General features: G+C 45.8%; 2 protein-coding genes, 1 long non-coding RNA gene and 2 other non-coding genes across 7 annotated transcripts; 1 reads left to right on the top strand and 4 right to left on the bottom strand.

Annotated features, from left to right (window-relative positions):
• Positions 1-3,665: 3,665 nt before the first annotated feature.
• RASL11A (RAS like family 11 member A) lies at positions 3,666-6,216 on the bottom strand. The gene is made up of 4 exons (XM_081549404.1): positions 5,952-6,216; positions 5,524-5,580; positions 5,343-5,422; positions 3,666-4,362 (listed from the first exon to the last, which is right to left on the bottom strand). The coding sequence occupies exons 1-4, from the start codon at positions 6,058-6,060 to the stop codon at positions 3,889-3,891; spliced, it is 720 nt and encodes a 239-aa protein (XP_081405530.1). The 5' UTR covers positions 6,061-6,216; the 3' UTR covers positions 3,666-3,888.
• Positions 4,861-7,783, top strand: LOC145529297 (uncharacterized). Its single transcript, XR_014071100.1, has 2 exons — positions 4,861-5,059; positions 5,219-7,783. It is a non-coding gene; the product is annotated as an uncharacterized LOC145529297 (long non-coding RNA).
• Positions 7,784-15,729: 7,946 nt separating this feature from the next.
• RPL21 (ribosomal protein L21) lies at positions 15,730-20,067 on the bottom strand. 3 transcript variants are annotated; one of them, XM_081549406.1, is made up of 6 exons: positions 20,037-20,067; positions 17,566-17,644; positions 17,218-17,279; positions 16,635-16,747; positions 15,966-16,116; positions 15,730-15,852 (listed from the first exon to the last, which is right to left on the bottom strand). In XM_081549406.1, the coding sequence occupies exons 2-6, from the start codon at positions 17,630-17,632 to the stop codon at positions 15,763-15,765; spliced, it is 483 nt and encodes a 160-aa protein (XP_081405532.1). In that variant the 5' UTR covers positions 17,633-17,644; positions 20,037-20,067; the 3' UTR covers positions 15,730-15,762. The 3 variants fall into 3 exon arrangements, with proteins under 3 accessions (XP_081405532.1, XP_081405534.1, XP_081405533.1); XM_081549408.1 differs by having other exon boundaries at positions 19,981-20,038; XM_081549407.1 differs by having other exon boundaries at positions 19,436-20,038.
• Positions 16,474-16,601, bottom strand: LOC145530734 (small nucleolar RNA SNORA27). The gene has a single exon (XR_014072036.1). It is a non-coding gene; the product is annotated as a small nucleolar RNA SNORA27 (small nucleolar RNA).
• On the bottom strand, positions 16,849-16,919 carry LOC145530721 (small nucleolar RNA SNORD102). Its single transcript, XR_014072025.1, has one exon. It is a non-coding gene; the product is annotated as a small nucleolar RNA SNORD102 (small nucleolar RNA).
• Positions 20,068-20,227: the final 160 nt, after the last annotated feature.

A 20,227-nucleotide genomic window follows, 5' to 3' on the forward strand; every position in this document is an offset into this window, starting at 1 on the left:
GCTTGGTAACTGTTCTTTGGCAGGAGCTCCTGAATCTTTCCAATTTTTCCAGAGTTATAAATCCATGTGAGTGTTTCCAGGCAAAATAATCTTTGCTGTTTTTAACACCGTTCTTCTAGTATAAATAGAGAGTGCTGGTGGGAAATGGTAGCAAGTGTTTTTACAACTTTACGCATTAATCCTCGTGGAACATGAGATGATGCTCAAAGGAGATGAAAGTCTCAGTCACTCAGTTGTGTGTGACTCTTGCAACCCCATGGACTTTATAGCCCACCAGGCTCCTCTGTCCATGGAATTCTCTAGGCAAGAAAACTAGAGTTGGTTGGATTTTTGAATGAACTTTTTGCCCAACCCAATATATAGGGTGGATAAACAACAAGGTCCTACTGTATAGCACAGGTAAATATATTCAGTATCTTGTGATAATGGGACTTACCTGGTGGTCCAGTGGTTAAAACTTTGTCTTTCAGTTCACGGGATGCGGGTTCGATCCCTGACCAGGGATCAAAGATCTCACATGCCTCACCCTCAGGACCAAAACAACAAAATATAAAAAACAGAAGCAATATTGTAACAAAGTCAACAAAAAGCTTTAAAAATGGTCCACATCAAAAGAAATCTTTAAAAAGAAATAACTCCTGTGATAAACCATAGTGGAAAAGAATATGAAAGAGAATGTATGCATGTGTGTAACAGAATAACTTTGTTGTACAGCAAAAATCAACACAACACTTACCTAGTGGCTCAGATAGTAAAGAATCTGCCTGCAACACAGGAGACCTGGGTTCAGTTCCTTGGTCAGAAAGATCCCCTAGAGGAGGGTATGGCAACCCACTCCAGTTTTCTTGCTGGGAGAAACCAATGGACAGAAGAGGCTGCCAGGCTACAGTCTACAGGATCGCACAGAATTGGACACAACTGAAGCAACTTAGCACACAATGTAAATCACACAATGTAAATCCACTGTACTTCAATTAAAAACATTAAAACTTTTTTTAAAGGGATGATACCTATTTTGTTTAGGTAGACCTGCTCTGGAGAACATTCTCTTTCCATTTCACCAGAAGGAGAAGAGCCACCTCTGACAGTTTGATGAGGGTGCCCAAAATATCTTTTGTGGGGTTGCTGTTATGCACAGGAGACCCTTATAGGTGCTGTGGGGCTGAATTCAATGATGATGACCCATCCAGTCCTGAGAAAGCTGGTTTTCTACTGCGGTGGAGGCACCTGACGGCATTCAAACAGAAGATGACTACGTTTCATTTGGGACCGGCAAATTTCTACTCTGCTGAAATGTCTGCTCTCACAACCCAGTCATTACTTTTGTCCGTTCACTCACCTTGAGCCCTGGCTAACTTAATAGTGTTTGAAAAATCATTGTTTGGGGATTTTTCCCCCTAGATCACATCTTTCAAAGTAGCTTGAGACAAATTTTAGCCAAGTCTTTCCAAGTCTCCTTTTGGAGAAAGATTAAATGGTAAGGATAAACTATTAATCACACAAAGTATCTTTACATTGTAAATTTGAATTGGTAACTTTGCATCATGAGCAGTTAAAATTGCAATACATACAAGGGAAAAAAGCTACTCAAGCCCCACATTCTTGACTTAACAGTCATCTGGTCTTTCTTATTTGCTCTTTTGTTCACTACCTTCCATGACTATTTACTTTAATCCATTTTCTTGAAAGGGATATTAATAAACTCCAGAACTTCTGTGTTGCCCTTCATCTCAATATGAGCAAAACAAATTTATTTTCTTCTGTTCTAATTGATTTATTTTCCCATCATTCAAATTTGCTTTTTTCATAGGTTGCATGTCAAGTACAGAATGTACCACTTAGCCATTTGGACCCCGTCCAGTCCTCCAGAACCTCACTGATAGGCATGTTAATTAAATCATTCTGCAGTTTAAGGGCAGAATTAAAGTCGAAGCTTGACCAGAAGGAGGATGATGGGTGGATAGAGAAAGAGTCAGGAATTTCATGACAGAATGATGATGGGGAGGGGTGAAGAAGGACCAAAGATGCTTAGTTCCTCCTCCCCCCCCAGACTGATGACGACACTTTGGAGGTAAGGCAAACCTTATGAATGTGCATAGACTGTCCTGTCCTCAGCCACCCAAGTTTTCAACATTCTGCCAAATGTTTCAGGAGTTCTACCCTCGTCAGCGATGTTTCCTCTCCGCCACTGCTAATAAAGAACCTTCAACTACTCTGAACACCTCCTGCCTTCATTCTGCAGAAGTGACAAGTTGTTTCATCATCGTCTGCCTTGATTGTCCTGGGCACCAAAAATAATGTAGTCACTCATTCATTCATCAAATATTTACTGCAAACCGCACCCCCCCCTCCCCCGCCTATGTGAAAGCACTGGGCTAGTAGCACTGGAGTACAAAGTCATAAAATGCCGTGACTGCCTTCAAGCAGGTTGGGTTATAACACAAACGGTACAGTACGAGTCCGAGAGGGTGCCCCGGGAGTTGAATATAGCATGGGACTTGAAAGACCTTTTAGGTGGAGAATAGGACAAAATATTCAAGGCAGTAGTTTGTGCCAAGGCAGAGAGGCATGAAAAAACCTGGTGAAGAGTGAGAAAGGCCGAGTGTTCTGTTGGAATGGATTGTAAGCTCTGTGTGTCTGTGTGTGTGTGTGTGTGTGTGTAGGGGGGGCAAGGGTTTTGGAAGGAGGGAGTGATGAATCTGGAGAGGTAGTAAATAATCCTGATTCCATGCCTCATTAATATTTTATCCAGGAGATAAGGGGAAACTAGTTGAGTTTTTTTCAATCACAGAAACAAGATGATCAGCTTGGTTTTAGTAAGTTTGTCCGGGTGCGAAGAAAGAAACCATTCTGCCAAGAAACCAGAGTCTTGTCCACATGCTTGCCTGCCAATCCAGGCAAGAGCTGCAAAGGCCTAGATTAAGACAAAGTGATGTTTTAGAGAAAAATAGGAGAACAGACAGACCAGGTGCCCCACTGGTGAGGGTAAGGGCGACAGAAAGGGGTGGAGAATTTTCAAGCAACTCCAGGGAGGGTGCACTTACTGACAATGGCAATACTGAAAGGGAGATTGCTTCTCTAATATGAAGGAGAGGATAAACTTCCATTTGAATCAATAAATGATAATGTTATTCATGTTATAATTTTTTAGCATCTATGCACAAGGAACCTCTCCCCTTGAAAATTACCTGGTGTCAATTTCATGCCTGTGGAAAAGTGCCCTAATTAAAGATGTGTGCGGGAGCGCAGGCTCAGTCAAGTCCAACTCTTTGCGACCCCATGGACTTTAGCCCGCCAGGCCCCTCTGTCCGTGGGATTCTCCAGGCAAGAATACTGGAGTGGGTTGCCATTTCCTTCTCCAGGGGATCTTCCTGATCCAGGAATTGAACTCGAGTCTTTTGCATCTCCTGCATTCGCAGGCAGGTTCTTTCCCAGCTGAGCCATTCTGCAACTATCCAAATCCCATTCCTCCTCCACAGACTCTTCTTTCTCCCACAGATTCCTTCTAAATCAGCCCCACACTGCGGAAACCACCAATCAGAGTTCAGACCCAGGGCAAGCTCAGAGCAGTTCTGGGCTCTGGTGCAAGTATGATTTCTATAAAAAGACATTTAAAAACAAGGAGCAAGGTTGCCATTTGCCTTTAACGGAAAAGTGGTTCGCTGTTAGTTTTTTAAAAACCTTTTATTTAAAAAACAAAAAACAATCTTTATCCAACTTCTAGGCAATCACTGTTTGAATTTTCAGAAATACATATATACTTGAAAACCAACAGTCTGTATAAAAATAAACTCTGAGCATCTGATTAAAAAGGAGGACCCCCCTCAGTCTTCTCAGTAGCACGAATGCATGGGTTAAAAGACGAGTCAAGCAGCGGTGGTGCTGTGTCTACCCCAGGGCAGGGGCAGAGGCGGCCTTGGCCTTGGAGGACAGAGCCTGCTTGAAGCGCCTCTTGAGGTCCTGCATGTTGGGCGAGCGCGGCCGCGGGACGACCGACGCTCTCCTCCTCTCTGCCCCCAGGTTGTGCAGCTTGCTTACTTCTCTGCACAGATGCCGGAACGCATCACACACGTCTTCGTAGTTCTCGCTGGTGGAAACTTCCAGGAACAGGCTGCCTAGCTCGTTGGCCAGCTGGACGCCCTCTCGGGTCTGCACCTGCCGGGCGTGCAGCAGGTCCCCCTTGTTGCCCACGATGACGATGGGGGCTCTGGAGTCAGGGTGGACCTTCCGGATGTGCTGGTGCAGGGGGCGGATGGCCAGGTAGCTGTCATAGTCCGTGATGGAATAGACCAACAGGAAGCCCTCTGCCCACTGCACGCACTTGGACAAGGGGTCACCCGCCTGCGCGAGGCTGTCCTGGACCTGAAAAGAGTGAAATGAGCCCGGATCAAGGAAGGCCTCGGTGGGAAGGCACTGAGAGAACATCAAGCCACCCTTGGAAAGAAACGTTTGAAAGAGAAATCACTAAATATAGCTTTCAGATGCTACCTGGCTTCTGCAGGAGGCTTTTAATATGGAAAGACCCGATTCTCAGGCAGGGTCCTGGCCTGGTTTATTTTCTGGGCCGTTACCCATGCATCACTTTTAAGCTTGGCAGTTTGTCTGTGATGAACCCTGGAGGACTGACTGAAGAAGGACTTCAGTGAGAACTTTCAACTCAGGATGGCGCAATTTTTAGGGAACTAACTTCCAACAAACAAAACTTTGAGCATAAGCCAAGATAAATATCTATTCCCAAACCCATAAAAATATTTTTAGCATGTCCTTCTTGAGAATGTTACAGAAACAAATTCCTTCTTTCAGACCTTCCCCCCCTAGAACAGAGAGCAATTAGTAACTTGTTAATCGAGTTACATTCCTGACAGCTTGCCCAGGGGTTCTCTGAATGCAGGTACTGCAGAAACAGCTAGAAACGGGCGCTCTTCGGGGGTCCTCCTGGAGAGAAGACCCTCTCCAGAGTCCCACCCCATAGATTTGGTCAGGCTCCAAGGCTGAGCTCTTACAGAATTCCTGGGATCCCTGTAACCAGTGATGCTCGGGCTGCGGCTGCAGAGAGAAGGTAAGCCTGACTCCCCGTTTCCGAGGTGGCCGACGGGAGGGGGCGGCCTCTAACGACCTCCTCTCCCCGCCCCCTCACCCTATCGTGGCCGGTTTCTAACACTCCAACGACTGGGCCCCACCTGCGGACGGCCCACCCCTTCCTTTCCTGCCATGACAGGCGGATTCTTTACCACTAGCGCCACCTGGGAAGGCCCCTGCATCTCAGTGCACAACCGGCTCGCTTAGACACCCGGCTCCGGCGTCCGCAAGCGTGTGGGCCGCCGGCTCCCCGCAGTCCTTACCTGGATGCCCCCGGGGGTGTCCTGGATCTGCAGGGAGACCTGGTCTCCCTCCACGTACACAAGCCGCGAGTACAACTTGCCTGGAGGATTAAGAAGACGTGGGTTTTAAATCCTCACACTCTCATCAGGAAAAAAACAAATATCCGAGCACGCAGCCCCAACAGCGCGAGAGGAATCTAACCTGTATTTGGCTCATAATCGCCGATGAATCTCTTGGTTAGGAAGCGCACGATCATCGCTGAAAAGGAAAGAGAAAAATTCAGCTGCAAGACTAGGACGAGACTGCCAAAGCCCACCGGCTCGGGAAAGAGGGCGTGACCGGCCGGGGAGCCGCGGCTACCGCGCGCATCCTCAAGGCTCCGCAGAGCCCAGGGCGCGGCCGTGGCCTCCGCAAGTTTTGAGGCGGGTGCGGCAGTGGGTGTGCTACCGCCGCACTGGGCACCACATAGGTGCCCACTGGCTAGGGCCCGGGCGTGGATGCTCCAAGGGAAGCCGCGGGAAGCCAGGCGAGCGGGGCGGGCGGCAGACCAGCACGCGCGCGGACACGAGCGGGTCTCCCTTGCCCTCCCCCGCTCCGCGGAGAGCCCCCCTTGTCCCCGGGGCACTCACCGCTCTTGCCCACGCGGCCGGCGCCCAGCACGGCCAGTTTGATGTCCTTAGGCAGGAGGTAGTCGGAGGAGGACTCGGGGATGGGCGCGAGGAGAAAGTGCCCGGACATGGTGGGCGGCCGCACGAAGCGCGCGCTGGAGCGCGGGGACACCGGTGCGGTGCGCGGGGACCGCGGCGGCCGGCGCGGCTGGCCAGGCCCGCGGCTTTTAAAGGGCTGGGCACGCTGGGGGCGCTGCGGCGGCTTCCTCTTCCCGCCCCTTCCCGCAGCGGCGGGCAGGGGGAGGAGCCGGAGGGCCCGGGCGACCGTCACCACCGCGCCGCAGCCTGACGCTCCGCGCCGGCCCCCGGGCCCTGGAGACCCCGCCTCCACTGCACCCGCGTCGCCCGGGTGGCCCCTGCATCCCTCAGAGGCGAGCCCTGTGTCACTAGACCAGTGAGTGAATCTGAGATACGAGCTAGGGGACGAAAGGAAGAGGAAAAAGGCGATCGGCCAGATGTTTCCGCATCAATGGGAAGGATAAACTCCTGTCCAATGTTGCCATTTGTATCGTTGAAAGATGCTGAGGGGCGGCGTTTCTAAGAAGTGCCCTGACTGTCAGTGGAAGGGAGGCGCGGTCAGTGTGACCTCGCTCCAGATTTGTGAAGGCCCCTTGGGGAAGCGGTCGTTCACAGCTCAGGCTCCAGACCCAGCCTGGCTGCTGACGCCGGCGGAATTGACTCGTTAGCGACACTCAATCAGCGTCCCATCCATTAAGAGTTCTGACTCCGGACTGATTCTCCATCAGATCCCGTCCTAGGACATGAGTCACTCGTTCGCTTCCTTACACAAGTGCTTACTTCTAAGTGTAAAGTGGAGTTTAGGGTGGGCGTGGAAGGGGGAGAAAGAGGACACAAAAGCAAAAGCTGACCTGTCTTGGGTTTCCCAGTCCACAGTGGCCAGGCTAAACAGCCTGGCTCTCAGTTCTCGCCCTTGAAAGGCCTTGACTCTGACCCCTCTCACATCCACATGGGTTAATTGCCAAGTTCCCTCATTTCTTCTGCCTCTGTCTCCTGGGGTCTTGTCTGCTCCCTCCCTCCTGCTCGCCTGGCTTCTCGCCTGAAAAATCTGGGAGTGGACTGGTTTACTTCCCCCTCCCTGGGGGTCACTGCCTCTGATCTCTGCCATCCCCAGCCTTGTACCCCAGTGATGCACTCTCAGGGCACCCTTGACAGCACTGACCCCCCAGCTGTCATTACTGCCTGATGGAGTGTTTATTTCATGTCTGTCTCCTGGAATGCAGGGCCTCTAGCTTGGTCTTGGGTGCCCAGCACATAGTGGTTTCTCAGGAGGCCGTTAATAAATGTGAGTTCACTGACTGACTTTCTGAATGAATGGGGTCTTCACTGTGTAAACTGGAGAAGACAGAAGTCACATGTGTAACCTCATCCCCAAACCCCGGTTTTGAGATTAACTTGCTCTCAGGAGAAAGTGTTCCAAGAAACACCCTGAGAGGGACTACCTTATGTCAGCTGAACTGGCTTTTGGCTCTGCACAAGGCAGTCCCTTTCTGTGCAGCCTCAGTCTGACTGGAGAGACGTGAAGCCCGGACACTTCTTCCCTGACAGGGGAAAAGTTACCACAAAGATGGCTGTGACTTACAGAACCACCTTGAAACCACCGGGTTCAGTGACAGGGGCCTGGACTGTTGCCTTTCAGGTTCTCTTGGCCTCTGCTTCTTGAGCACAGAATGGCTCCTGCTTCACCAAACATCAAGTACTCATCCAAGCCAGAAGGGAAGGAGGGAATCCTCTCTGTCTCTTTTTATTATGAAATAAAGTAACTCTCAGAAGAACCCATCAGGCTCTCTTACATACCGGTGGCCAGAACTGAGAAGCTGGGAGCGAGTGTTTCCAATGCCCAGCAGAGAAAACCAGGACTAGCTCGAGTCAGGTTCTCCTGGAGGTGACACATACTGCTACCACACTAGGAACCCAGTGATGGAAGAGGGTACATGTGCTGAGCAGTAGTCATGGGCTCTGTCCACACACCCTTCACTCTCCTGAGACTAAAATGCAGAACTTACAAGGGACAAGAGAGCCCTTTCTTGGCAGAATCGTGGGCGTATCTCCTCACCTGACTCCCTTATGTTCTCTGTCACGTATATACGATCGTTGTAGGTTAAGGTCCCCCCATAGGCAAGATTCCTAAGACTGTCCTCTGCCCGGTGGCAGTTACATTCTGTCTGCACTCACACTGCACCTTTGCTCAGACAGCTTGAAACGTTACTCTGTTCTCCTTGGAAAGCTCTTTGCATTTGCAAACACACGAGATCACCCGTGACCTTTCAATGCAGACATGTACCTGAACGGTAGAATTATAAATACCCTTGCCTAAACTGTTGCTGCCTGTCTTCTATTTCATTTGAATTTCTTTGTGTCCAGAGTTATGTAATACGGCGGTGCAAGCAACATAACACAGGCATGCTGAAGTGGTTTTAAAAAGATAATAGAAGTGCATAGGCACAGATATGAATACACAGATCCGTGGGTGTTTAGAAGTGTGGAAAGTAGATTTGGTAATATGCAAATAGCAGGTTCCGGACGCTATTAAGCTTCACCAGCCACAGGAGCTTGATTGCCAGCCCTAGACAAAACTTTGCCCAGGGGTCCTCCTGGACTTCAAGAACATCTCTCCCAGCACCATCACCCAATGTCAGCTACCTTTCCTGTGTATCCTAAATTCCCCAGTATAAAAACTAGGCTCTATCCTCTACCCACTCCCTACTTATTTCAGTTCAGCAGTCAAATGATTGAAAATCTACTCTCAGCAAAGCTGCTAAGCGTTGGTACAGAACACAGAGAACAGCTTTCTATTATCAAACATTTACTGAGAGGACAACAATGTATAAGACACTCTCACCTGCCTTCACAGACATCCCCATTGTGAAGTTAATTAAAACAATTACCAAATTATCATTTATATATTATTCTTGGGTTTACAAAAAAATTCTCAATTATCTTAATTCTTCCTTAATCTTAATCCTGTGAAATGGGTAAAAAAAAAATTATTTTTAACTTTTTGGCCATGCTGAGAGGTATGTAGGATCTAGTTCCCTGACCAGGGATCAAACCCACACCCCTTGTAGTGGAAGCACAGACTTTTAACCAACGGGACGGCCAGGGAAGTCCCTGTAATAACTTATAATGGAGTATGATCTATAAAAGTATTGAAACACTATGCTGTGCACTTAGTATATTGTAAGTCAGCTATACTTAAAAACAAACTCATGGATACAGAGAGCAAGACTGGTGGTTACCGAAGGGAAAGGTTGGAAGGGAGGCTAAAAGAGTGAAAGGGGCCACTGGTATGGTGATGGATGGTTAACTATAGCTTTGGTGGTGATCGCTTTGCAATGTACACAAGATGCTGGTTTATAATGCTGCATACCTGGACCTTATGTTAGAAATATGAGGTGGGGGTCAGGTTATTAGGGAAAGCTACAGGGAGAAAAGACTGGTCTCTGGGCATATTGGATAGATGGAAACACAAGGGTAGAGACAGGTCTTACCTAGTTGGGGGAGCAGCATGAGCAAAACCAGGAAGGTAGGACATGCATGGCACATAGTCTCGGATTAGATGCAGTAGACCCTGATGCTGGGAAAGATTGATGGCAAGAGGAGAGAAGGGGTGACAGAGGATGAGATGGTTGGATGGCATCACCGACTCAATGGACATGAATCTGAGCAAACTCCAGGACATAGTGAAGAACAGGGAAGCCTGGAGTGCTGCAGTCCATGGGTTGCAAAGAGTTGGACATGACTTAGCAATTGAACAATAACAACAATGACCCCAAAGGTTGGGGAGCAGACTGTGGATGGTAGTGAAGGCCATACTGTGGCTTCATCTGGGGGCTCCTGAACACCCCTGACCTGTCCCTGAGGAGGCAGCCCCTAGTGCATTCACTTGCCAGAGCTGCGAGCATGCAGAGGACAGGAGACATCTCTGCTCTCAAGCATCTTCAAGCTGTTTGCTTACTCATCTCCTGTGAGAAATTAATCGGAACTCTTGTTCTTTCTCAGGAGCAGACACTCAATCACATCTCACCTTGAGCTAAGCCATCATCTCATTTCATAGACAGCAAAGAGTACTCAGTGGCATCCCTTTTCTAACCCAAATGATTTCTTTCCATAAACTGCACTCTTCCTGGGAAAGTTCTGTGAGGTTTCTCTGTGCCTTTTCTATGTGGGACTCTGAGAGATGGCCCACCCGTGGCTCCTCACCACAGTAGAGTCTTGGATACTTATTCACGCCTCTGTACATTCTCCATCTCAGCATAACAGCTGCAACTGCTGCCTCACTCTTTTCATAACCAAGCAATCTGCCTAAGAGTCTATGAAGATTTCTCGCTTGAACAATAACAATTTTTCCCTTTTAAATAGGGCTGGGATGAATATGCTATAAACACTCATATCCCAAACAAATCACATTCAGCTTAAAATTTTCCTGTGCTCAAAAAAATAAGATAAACCTGTTATATTATAGTGATTCTTATTGCTAAATTTTAGCAACTGTTTATATTTTAGAATCTTTTCTATCCTAGTACAGAGAAAAATGCAAATCTACGCTAATGGGAATATAGAAGAGATATGAAACTGAGGTTTATTTTTTGTTTTGCCACAACATTCAGAAGGAAATTTCAGAGATATAGTTTATTCAACCCTTCAGGTTGGGATCAACTGAATACGAACATAAGGCCTTCAGTGATACCTGGCTAGATCAGAAGAGAAAGTCCAAGAAGCCACATAGCCTCAATCACGATCATGGCCCTTGATAAGAATAGGGTGAAAAGTTTTATAGTTAGAATATTTTTCTTCATTCTCATTGGTATGTGTGAAAAAAAGGAATTGTACAGTAAGGGCTTCATTTATAAATGCGTACTTTGTGATGGTTACTCATTAAAAGAACTGCATTTCAAGGCAGGCACATAATTTTATCAGCACAGAAAAAGCTCAAGGGTTTCAATTTAATTCATCTCTCCACTAATAAAATCTTCCAAGTTCATCTGTAAAATAGTTGCACTAAACGGGAAATGCCCAAGAGAGGTGGAAATACAGATGTAGAGCTTCAGAGAAAGTGATATCTGAAATTCAGTCTCAAGTTTATTAGAGATGGCTAAAGATAAATCACTGCAGATGGTGAGTGCAGCCATGAAATTAAAAAGCAGAGACATTACTTTGCCAACAAACATCCATCTAGTCAAGGCTATGGTTTTTCCAGTGGTCATGTATGGATGTGAGAGTTGGACTATAAAGAAAGCTGAGCACTGAAGAATTGATGCTTTTGAACTGTGGTGTTGGAGAAGACTCTTGAGAGTCCCTTGGACTGCAAGGAGATCCAACCAGTCCATCCTAAAGATCAATCCTGGTTGTTCACTGAAAGGACTGATGTTGAAGCTGAAGCTCCAATACTTTGGCCACCTGATGCGAAGAGCTGACTCATTGGAAAAGACCCTGATGCTGGGAAAGATTGAGGGCAGGAGGAGAAGGGGACGACAGAGGATGAGATGGTTGGATGGCATCACCGACTCAATGGACATGGGTTTGGGTAGACTGGCAGTTGGTGATGGATAGGGAGGACTGGCATGCTGCAGTTCATGGGATCGCGAAGAGTTGGACACGACTGAGCGACTGAACTGAACTGAAAGATAAATCTAGTGGATCTCACATTTGAGAATGGTTCTCAATCACCCAGAGAGCTTGTTTCAAGTGCCCAGGCCCCACCCCTAGAATTTCCGGTTCAGTAGCTCTGGGGTAGGTCTGCATTTTTAACAAGTTCCTAGATGTGGAACCTCAAGGAAGATCCAAAATAAAGTGGCCGAGAGAGTTAGACAGGCAGGGAACTTGGTGAAAGGATGATGGCAGAAGGGCCTTCCCAGGTGTCACTAGTGGGAAAGAACCCACCTGCCAATGCAGGAGATACACACGTGCATGATGGCCGAAGCCTCTGAAAGAAAAAAATTTCCTGGCTCTGACAAATACTAGGGAGATGAAGCCAAATTGGAAAAGTCTCCAGATTTAATTAGCAGGTGTTTGGTGACCTGTAGGAGTAGTTTCATTAGAGTGGTGTAGGTGGAAGCCTGAGTTGAGTGGGAGACTGGGAATTGAAGCTACAAAAGAAATGAGAAAGACACAGGAGAAGCTGTTTGTTTCATTTGCTGGTTCTCACTAGTCTGTAAACTGAAATGAAGGCAGAAGTGGAAAGGGTCAAGCAAACAAGAGTAACCCAAGAATAATCAGTGAAAACAAGGGCCCTGTAAGTGTCAATGCACTCCTTGAAGCCTTATTTTGCCTTGATTTAAATAGGATTTCTGATTGGACTCTTCCTGGGTTGTAACTTTCTCAAGGGTGCTTAACCTCCTTTCAGGGTAAAGTAGGGGAGGTGACAGTAACCATCTCCTAACTTACTGAATCTGACTTTGGCTGGAAGTGGTACAAGATGAGGTCAGAAAGCCAGGTAGAAGCCAGATAATACAGGGCTTTGAATGTAAGAATAAAGGTCAGAAAGAAAGGAAGGTCCAGCAGAGATGGCAGTGGAGGCAAAAGGAAACCAGTTAAGTTGTCCGGAAGCTAATGAAAGCCAAATTCAGTAATGCAACATTTTCTCCCACCAGATTAGCAAGGACTGAATTATAATGGGGCTTCCCTGGTGGCTCAGACAGTAAAGAATCTGCCTGCAATGCTGGAGACTTGGGTTCAATCCCTGGGTCAGGAAGATCCCCTGGAGAAGGAAATAGCAACCCACTCCAGTATTCTGGCCTGGAGGATGCCCATGGACAGAGGAGCCTGGCGGGCTATCGTCCCTGGGGTCACAAAGAGTTGAACACGACTGAGCGACTAAGCAGCAACAAATTAGCAACAGCTGAGAGTGCAGACACAAGCATTTTCACTCATTCATGGAGTACAGACTGGTACAACCCTTTAGGAAAGCAATCAAAATCAATCAAGAATCTGAAATTCAGTACTGTGCCTGAGCATAGATTCATAGTCTCGCCATGGACAGCAATTTATCAAACTGCTGCACTGCACACCAGACAGAAGAGTTCCCATTTCCTGATGATCTCCCCTCCGCGTGGCCGGTCCCATCTGCAGCCCTTTCTCTGATTTAGTCTCACCAGCCCTTCAGCACTGAGGTGTCTTACGCCCCTCCATTTCCTTTTTGACAAGTCAAATTACACTTCCTTTAGTGAGTTAAACGTGGAATCATACTCAAAGCACACAAAAGACTTCTAGAAAATCCTTTGGTCCAATCTGTACTTGCAGACAACGCTCATTTTATAGGAGCAACACAAAACAAAGTTAACACAACTTGCAGAGAATGAAGAAAGGTTTGAAGTATCTTGATGTTTCCACATTACATGAAATATTTAATAACCCCAATTACTTCTGAGTAACGCGGTTGGTTAGCCCGCAAAATTCAGAAGCACTGTAGTTTATACGTCACTGTAGTCAATAAATGCTTGAGTGAGAAAAGCACTGCCTTTAAAAAAAAAATAGACATCTACTTTAGGTTATTTTCCTGTAGTTTATAAAGTCCACAGGAAAATAAAACAACCTAAAGTAGATGTCTACTTTTTATTTAAAAGGCAGTGCTTTTCTCATTCAAGAGCATTTATTGAGGGCTTGTGCACCAGGGTCTTCCCTCATAGCTCAGTTGAAGAATCCTCCTGCAATGCAAGAGATTCCTGGGTGGGAAGGTCAGCTGGAGAAGGGATTCTCCACTCCAGTATTCTTCGGCTTCCCTGGTGGCTCAGCTGGTAAAGCGAAAGTCAGTCAGTCATGTCTGACTCTTTGCAACCCCATACAGTCCATGGAATTCTCTCCATGGGAAGATCTCCTGGAGAAGGGATAAGGCTACCCACTCCAGTATCCTGGCTTGGAGAATTCCAAGGACTGTTAAGAGTCAGCCACCACTGAGTGACTTTCAGCTGGTTAAGGTACAGTCCCTTAACCTCAGGCCTAGTATGGAAGGCTAGTTTTCAGTCATAAACATGGTGAGAAGCAAACACACCTGTCTTGGGAACAGGTTTGGGGAGTGGAGGGGGTGAATTTCATTCCATCAACCTAAACCAGATGTCATCTCTGATTCCAAGCACTTTCATCCCCTTCCTTAACATGGTTTTATCAAGGATGGTTCACCTATCATTCAAGGTAAATAAAGGACATGCAGAAATTCCATCAAATGAAGAAAGCAAAGTTATGGGTGTTTTGGGTCAAGGCAAGTGTATGTGCAGAACTGAGGCAATGAACAGAATTTGCCTAAGAGCCACCATGCAGGAAAACCGCAACTATTTAGTAGGACCTGGACTACAGTTACAGATTAGTTACAGACAGCTGACTTAATATTCCTGCTGTGGATGAAAACTGCAAACTCAACCGACCATGTCACCAAACACTGTGACACCATGTTCTGTGTTTTACACGGTTTCCAATCAATTCTCCACAACCACCCTGGAGGAGGGGGAGCTCTTTCATTCCTCTTTGCAAAGGCAGCAAAAGCGATACACAGGCTAAGCAGTATGCATTACAGAAGAGGATCGGTAAGTGTGAAGTCTTGAAGCTACTCTTTTAACAGTTTAAGGGAGAAATGAGTGTGACTAAAGAGGCAGGAATGAAGAATGGCTGTGAAAGACATTCATAAAATAGAATTTTCAAACAGGCAAAGTGACTTCAACTGGTGGTACCATCAACTTACCTTGAAAAACACAGAACAGGTATGCCAACAGATGCAATTCATTAAGGTTTTCCTTGTCTTCTGCAGTGATGGTAAACAATTTCTTTTGCCCAATAGTCATGTTTAAACCTAACCCTCCACCACTAGATGCACATCTTTAAGGGCAATTAATAACCACCACTCACTGTGTTAGGTCAGGAATCCTAGACTCAGTGCTAGGTTTGCTGGACTCCAAAGCAGCCCTACGACCATCCTGCCTCCCCAGATAAAACTGAAGGCCGCCAATACTGAGTTTTCACCCGTTCACAGCATTTACTAACGTTATACACAGGTTCTTGTTATACACAGCGGGGAGACAACACCTTTAAACAAGCTTCCTACAGGTATTACCACACAACACTGAAGGCAGGGGAGTGGGATGGGATCAAATCCCTACTGGATGTTTACCACATCCAATTAAAAACACCCAGGAAGTAACAGAACCTAAAATGTGTTCCAAATACAAAGTAGCTTTAAAATATTAGTATTATGAAGCAATAAACCCTTGCCCAACTTTCTCCCCCTATAACCTTGGCAACTTACTTGACTTGTGCCTCTGCTTCCTTTCATGTAGAATGGGCAAAATTGAACTTATTCCAAGTTTTTTTAGTACGTTTTGTTAAGTGCTTAGAAGGCCACATCAGTTTAAATAAAAAAGGTCTTCCAGTTTTTAACACTCCGCTGAGCGCTGCTGCATGAACGGTCTGAACAGCTCAGGCTTCCAAGTTAAGTTCCTGATCCTCAAAACACATCTATTTACGATGCAAATAGGAGTAATCAACTTTTCCTAAACCTAAATATAATGCAATAGATAATCTTTCATTCATTATATCCCCCCACAGGGATTTAATAGGCTATTTTCCAAGAAGTAAAAATACTTTATAAATGGCATCTGGCAGTTTATTAAAAAATGGAGCATACTGAACACCAAACTATCTTACATCTTTCAGGAAGAAAAAAAACACTAAATTTGAAAAGACATCACCCACTGAATTTGGACACAACACCTCTACTCAATTAAGAGAAACATTTATACAGTCCAAGTCTTTATTTTTACACCCATCAGGCCATGAATTCATAGGGAATGGGCTCCAACAGTTCGGGTTCCTTTCCATTGGTTCTCACGAAGTGTGCTTCTCTAGGTGGAGCAGGCTATTAAAAAAAATACACAAGGCAATAATTATATAAAGTACTGTAACTCAATTTCAAACTGCTCCCAGAACCAGTAACACACTCAACACCAAGAAACCCTGCAAAGCACTCACCTGGCGCTTCAGCTGAACCCAAGTCCCTTTCTCTTTGGCTTCCTTCTTTTTCTGATCATTTTCCTTCACACGTTTCAGGAAACTATCTCGGCTCTTAGAGTGCTTAATATGCTCGATACGTACATTAATTCTCTTGGCAAGAATCTTGCCCCTGGAGAGAAAAGAGCCTAAGTGCTTCATCAAAAACACAGCCTAAATTCAGAGCATCCTTTCACCAGTTTCACTTTAAACCATGAACCTTTTTATCCAGACAGGATAAATCAACAAGATGACGGCAAATTTACAATCATTTATTAAATCTTGCTGAACTGGATGTTGAGGCAAACATCCCCCCTCATAAGCTCTCTTCTGTGAGGTGAGACTCTGAAATACCAAATAATTTAAGCAAAACCAGACCACTAATAAAATTTATAACTTATTAAACTTATTTTCTGAAAACTAGAACTACTTAGTTAACATACTCAACAAGACTTTACACTGTAAGTTGCAAACATTTATAAGTTTATTACAATGTTTCCTCTGACAGGTTACAAGACAAACACCCAGTTTGCCTGAGTTTTTAAAAGGTTATTTCCTTTGCCCCACTTGAATGACCAATAAAGACATAAGTCCAATTGGCAAAGTGAAAGGGGGTGTGAGGCAATACACAAAGAATTAGACCTTACTTACTTTACTTGTTTATTTACAATGATGCCAACAGCATGCTGGGTAACATTGTAGACTCTCCCAGTTTTGCCATGGTAACATTTGTGGGGCATTCCTTTTTGAACAGTACCCATTCCCTGTTTAGAAATGAAATCAATGTTATGCCAGCAATTTTCCCCCTCCTTTTAAACCCAAAGATAGGTATTTTAATTTTATTTTCTTTAAAAGGCAACTCAAGAGCTCTCAGAGCCGGTGAAATGTCATTTTCACGTTGCTTTAAGCAATCAAAAAGACAATCATCATTAAGCTCTGGAGTGCCAGGACACATACACTCAAGTTCTTATGATATCCCCCCTAACTTTTCTACTAGCTGTTAAAAAAACAATGAGAACATTCTCAGACTCAAAAATGGCATTTTAAAAGCTCGTTTTTGAAGTAAAATTACAACAGCCGTTCCACACTGTAAGGAGTTCCTTCTCACTAAATGGATTTCCCCTCAATTAGGAAGATAAAAAGATGCAATACACACTGTTCAAATTGCAATATTAAACACAACTTTTCTAACTTCTAATGTTACTCTGGTTAATTTTCCAGTTTTATAATTTACCTTGATATCTACAATATCACCCTTCTTGTAGATTCTCATGTATGTGGCCAAAGGAACAACTCCTGCAAAAAAAAAAAAACAACCCCAATATAGTCAAAATCAAGACTAAAAGAAATACCAACTTTACTAGCCTTCAACACACTACTTTTTGGCTGTTACAAGTATTTTATCTTGCTAGCCAACAATTTAGAAGTTACTATATAAAACACATGCATTGTATTTATTAAAAGATAGGCAGATGCTGATTGATCATTTATTAAGAACACATTATATGAACTGCAACACACAGGTAAAAACAAAACAGAAAGGGATGCCATGCGTGCTCCCAAGGAGGGTGGCTCTACTCACCATGTTTTCTAAAAGGCCTAGAGAACATGTAGCGGGTGCCCCTCCTCTTTCCCTTTGTGTTGGTCATTTTGGTGAATTACTGAAACCAAAAAGGACAGGACAGTCAAATACAGTGTCAACATTGACATCTTCCCCTTTCAGCAAAAAACATGTAATTACAGATGTACTCATTTCAGTAGCAACATCAGAATTAACCAACAATCTACAAGGTTGGCTCATCAATCAACAGTTCTTATAAAGGGTAAAAAGCAGTAACTTTACCAAGATTTTTGCCAAAACCGCCTAAAAAGCCTAAGAAGCAGAACTGGATTTCAGAACCCAAACCAGTACTTTCCTTACGAGAATATAAAAACACAACAGGACTCTGGCATACTATTTCTGAGACTGCCAAAAGCACTGGAATCACTAGAAGGCAAAGCACAAAACTCAGTCTTGTATTTTTGTGAATTGGATAAAACCCCCTTTCAATCTACAGGTTTCTCTTATACAACATCTATTAACTATCAAAAATCTCTAACTCACTTCATGTATCTAGTTTACCACGAAATGTAAGGTTTATCTACACACTGTTAAACCTTTTGTTTCCCAAAACGTCAAAATAATGATTTTAATTGCTTCAGATCACCCAAGAGAACTACCACTGCTGGCAAGGACTCCTACCACAAGGCAAAATACACCAGCTTAGGCTGCAAACAGTGTTCTAACCTAAATCAACCTCTCAATATGTTACCGTATCTTCAAGACAAGTGACTCCCAAGAACCCTTTTTCATATGACTTGCCTGGCAAGTAAACAGAAGGTTTTAGCTAACCCATCAGTTAAACCTCTGTTATAATGAATGTACACTTCATTTCACACTCTTACTTCACATTCTACTAAATACTCTGTATAATGGCTTATATGGGAAAACAATCTTAAAAAAAGACTGTACACTACAAACTAACATAGCATTGTAAACTGACTATATATCTATAAAAACTTTCTTTTAAAAGATTAACAAAAAAGGCAAGAAGAATCTATCAAGCCTAAATACTGTTTCAATTCCCAACTCTACGTTTGCACTAAGTTCATATAAACTCTCCTTATGTTCATAAACAAGGAGACATGCTCTGTGGGTATGAGTAATGGAAGTCATCTCTTGACTACTGAGCCAGAGTTAGAAATCCAGCAAGACCCAAGACACATAACTTGTCTTTCCCGAAGTCAAAATGGGACCCACTACGGAGCGCAACTCGCAGTTTGGGCAACTCTGGCAGCTACAAACTAGCCTGCCAGGCTCCTCTGTCGTGGGATTTTCCAGGCAAGAATACTGGAGTGGGTTGCCATTTCCTTCTCCAGATCTTCCGGACCCAGAGATTGAACCTGGGTCTCCCGCATTGTAGGCAGAGGCTTTACCGTCTGAGCCACCAGGGAAGTCCACAAACTTGATAAAAAGACCCTAAAACTAAGGCTAAGTGGTTTCTCACTTAACTTTCCCCTCCTAAGCTTCTAAATCAAACACAATTATTCAGGAATTCCTTCGCTCAACACTTGCTGCCCTGCATTAATAAGACACCCGTAGCCAACAAACGGAGAAGGCAATGGCACTCCACTCCAATACTCTTGCCTGGAAAATCCCATGGATGGAGGAGCCTGGTAGGCTACAGTCCATGGGGTCGCTAAGAGTCGGACACGACTGAGCGACTTCACTTTCACTTTTCCCTGTCTTGCACTGGAGAAGGAAATGGCAACCCACTCCAGTATTCTTGTCTGGAGAATCCCCGGGACAGCGGAGCCTGGTGGGCTGCCGTCTATGGGGTCGCACAGAGTCGGACACGACTGAAGCGACTTAGCAGCAGTAGCAGTAGCAGCAGCCAACAAAAGCATTTTACCTCCGTCCAACTGGGGTCCTGGGACGTTTAAACGACCCGAAATCACTCCCTATGTATGAACGACTAACGGCCTCAGTTTCTTCGTCCAAGTGGACTAGGGGCACCTCTGTGGTTCTCCGACCAGGACCCCAGGCTTGCTTACACACACACATACACACACGCCTCGCCAACCCGTTCCTACCACACTGAAGCCCCTAGCCCGCAACACGTATACTTCAGTTTTTGCAATAGGGGTTAGGATGCCACCCTGAAAACATTCGAAAATAAAGGGTCACGCGGCCCCAGAGCCAGTCTGAGGAATCTCAGGACAGCGGGGCTGAAGCCGTGCAGGCGTAGGAGGGACCAGTTTCTTTGCTCCGACAGATCCGAGTCACGTCACCCCGGGGCCGCGGCCCCGCTTCTCCAGGGCCCGTTCCCTCCGCGGGTCGCGGTCCCGGGTCTGGACGGACACGGCGCCGCCACTCGGGCCAGCGGCCCCCGGAGAAGCTAAAAAGCCTCTCTAGGGCTTCATGCGCGGCCTCAGCCGCCACCGGGTTGAAACTCACGCCTGAGGGGCAAGAAGAGAGATGGGAGGCGGCGGGAGCCACACGCGGGCCCTTACCTGGAAGATGGCGGTTCCGGCCGAAAAGAAGGAGGCGGGGCCGCGCATGCGCCTTTCAAGGGCCTGCGGGCTGCCCACTGCTCTGCCTGAAGAAACGCCGACCAACAGCCATTCTTTCCTGGCGGGGAGGGTATCGTCCCTGAGCACGAAGATAGCTTGTGAGGATACTGTCCTTTCTTGCGAAAAAGAGG

The sequence above is a fragment of the Giraffa tippelskirchi genome, chromosome 12 (assembly GCF_054371585.1).
Source record: "Giraffa tippelskirchi isolate mGirTip1 chromosome 12, T2T-mGirTip1v1.2.pri, whole genome shotgun sequence".
Classification (NCBI taxonomy): Eukaryota; Metazoa; Chordata; class Mammalia; order Artiodactyla; family Giraffidae; genus Giraffa; species Giraffa tippelskirchi.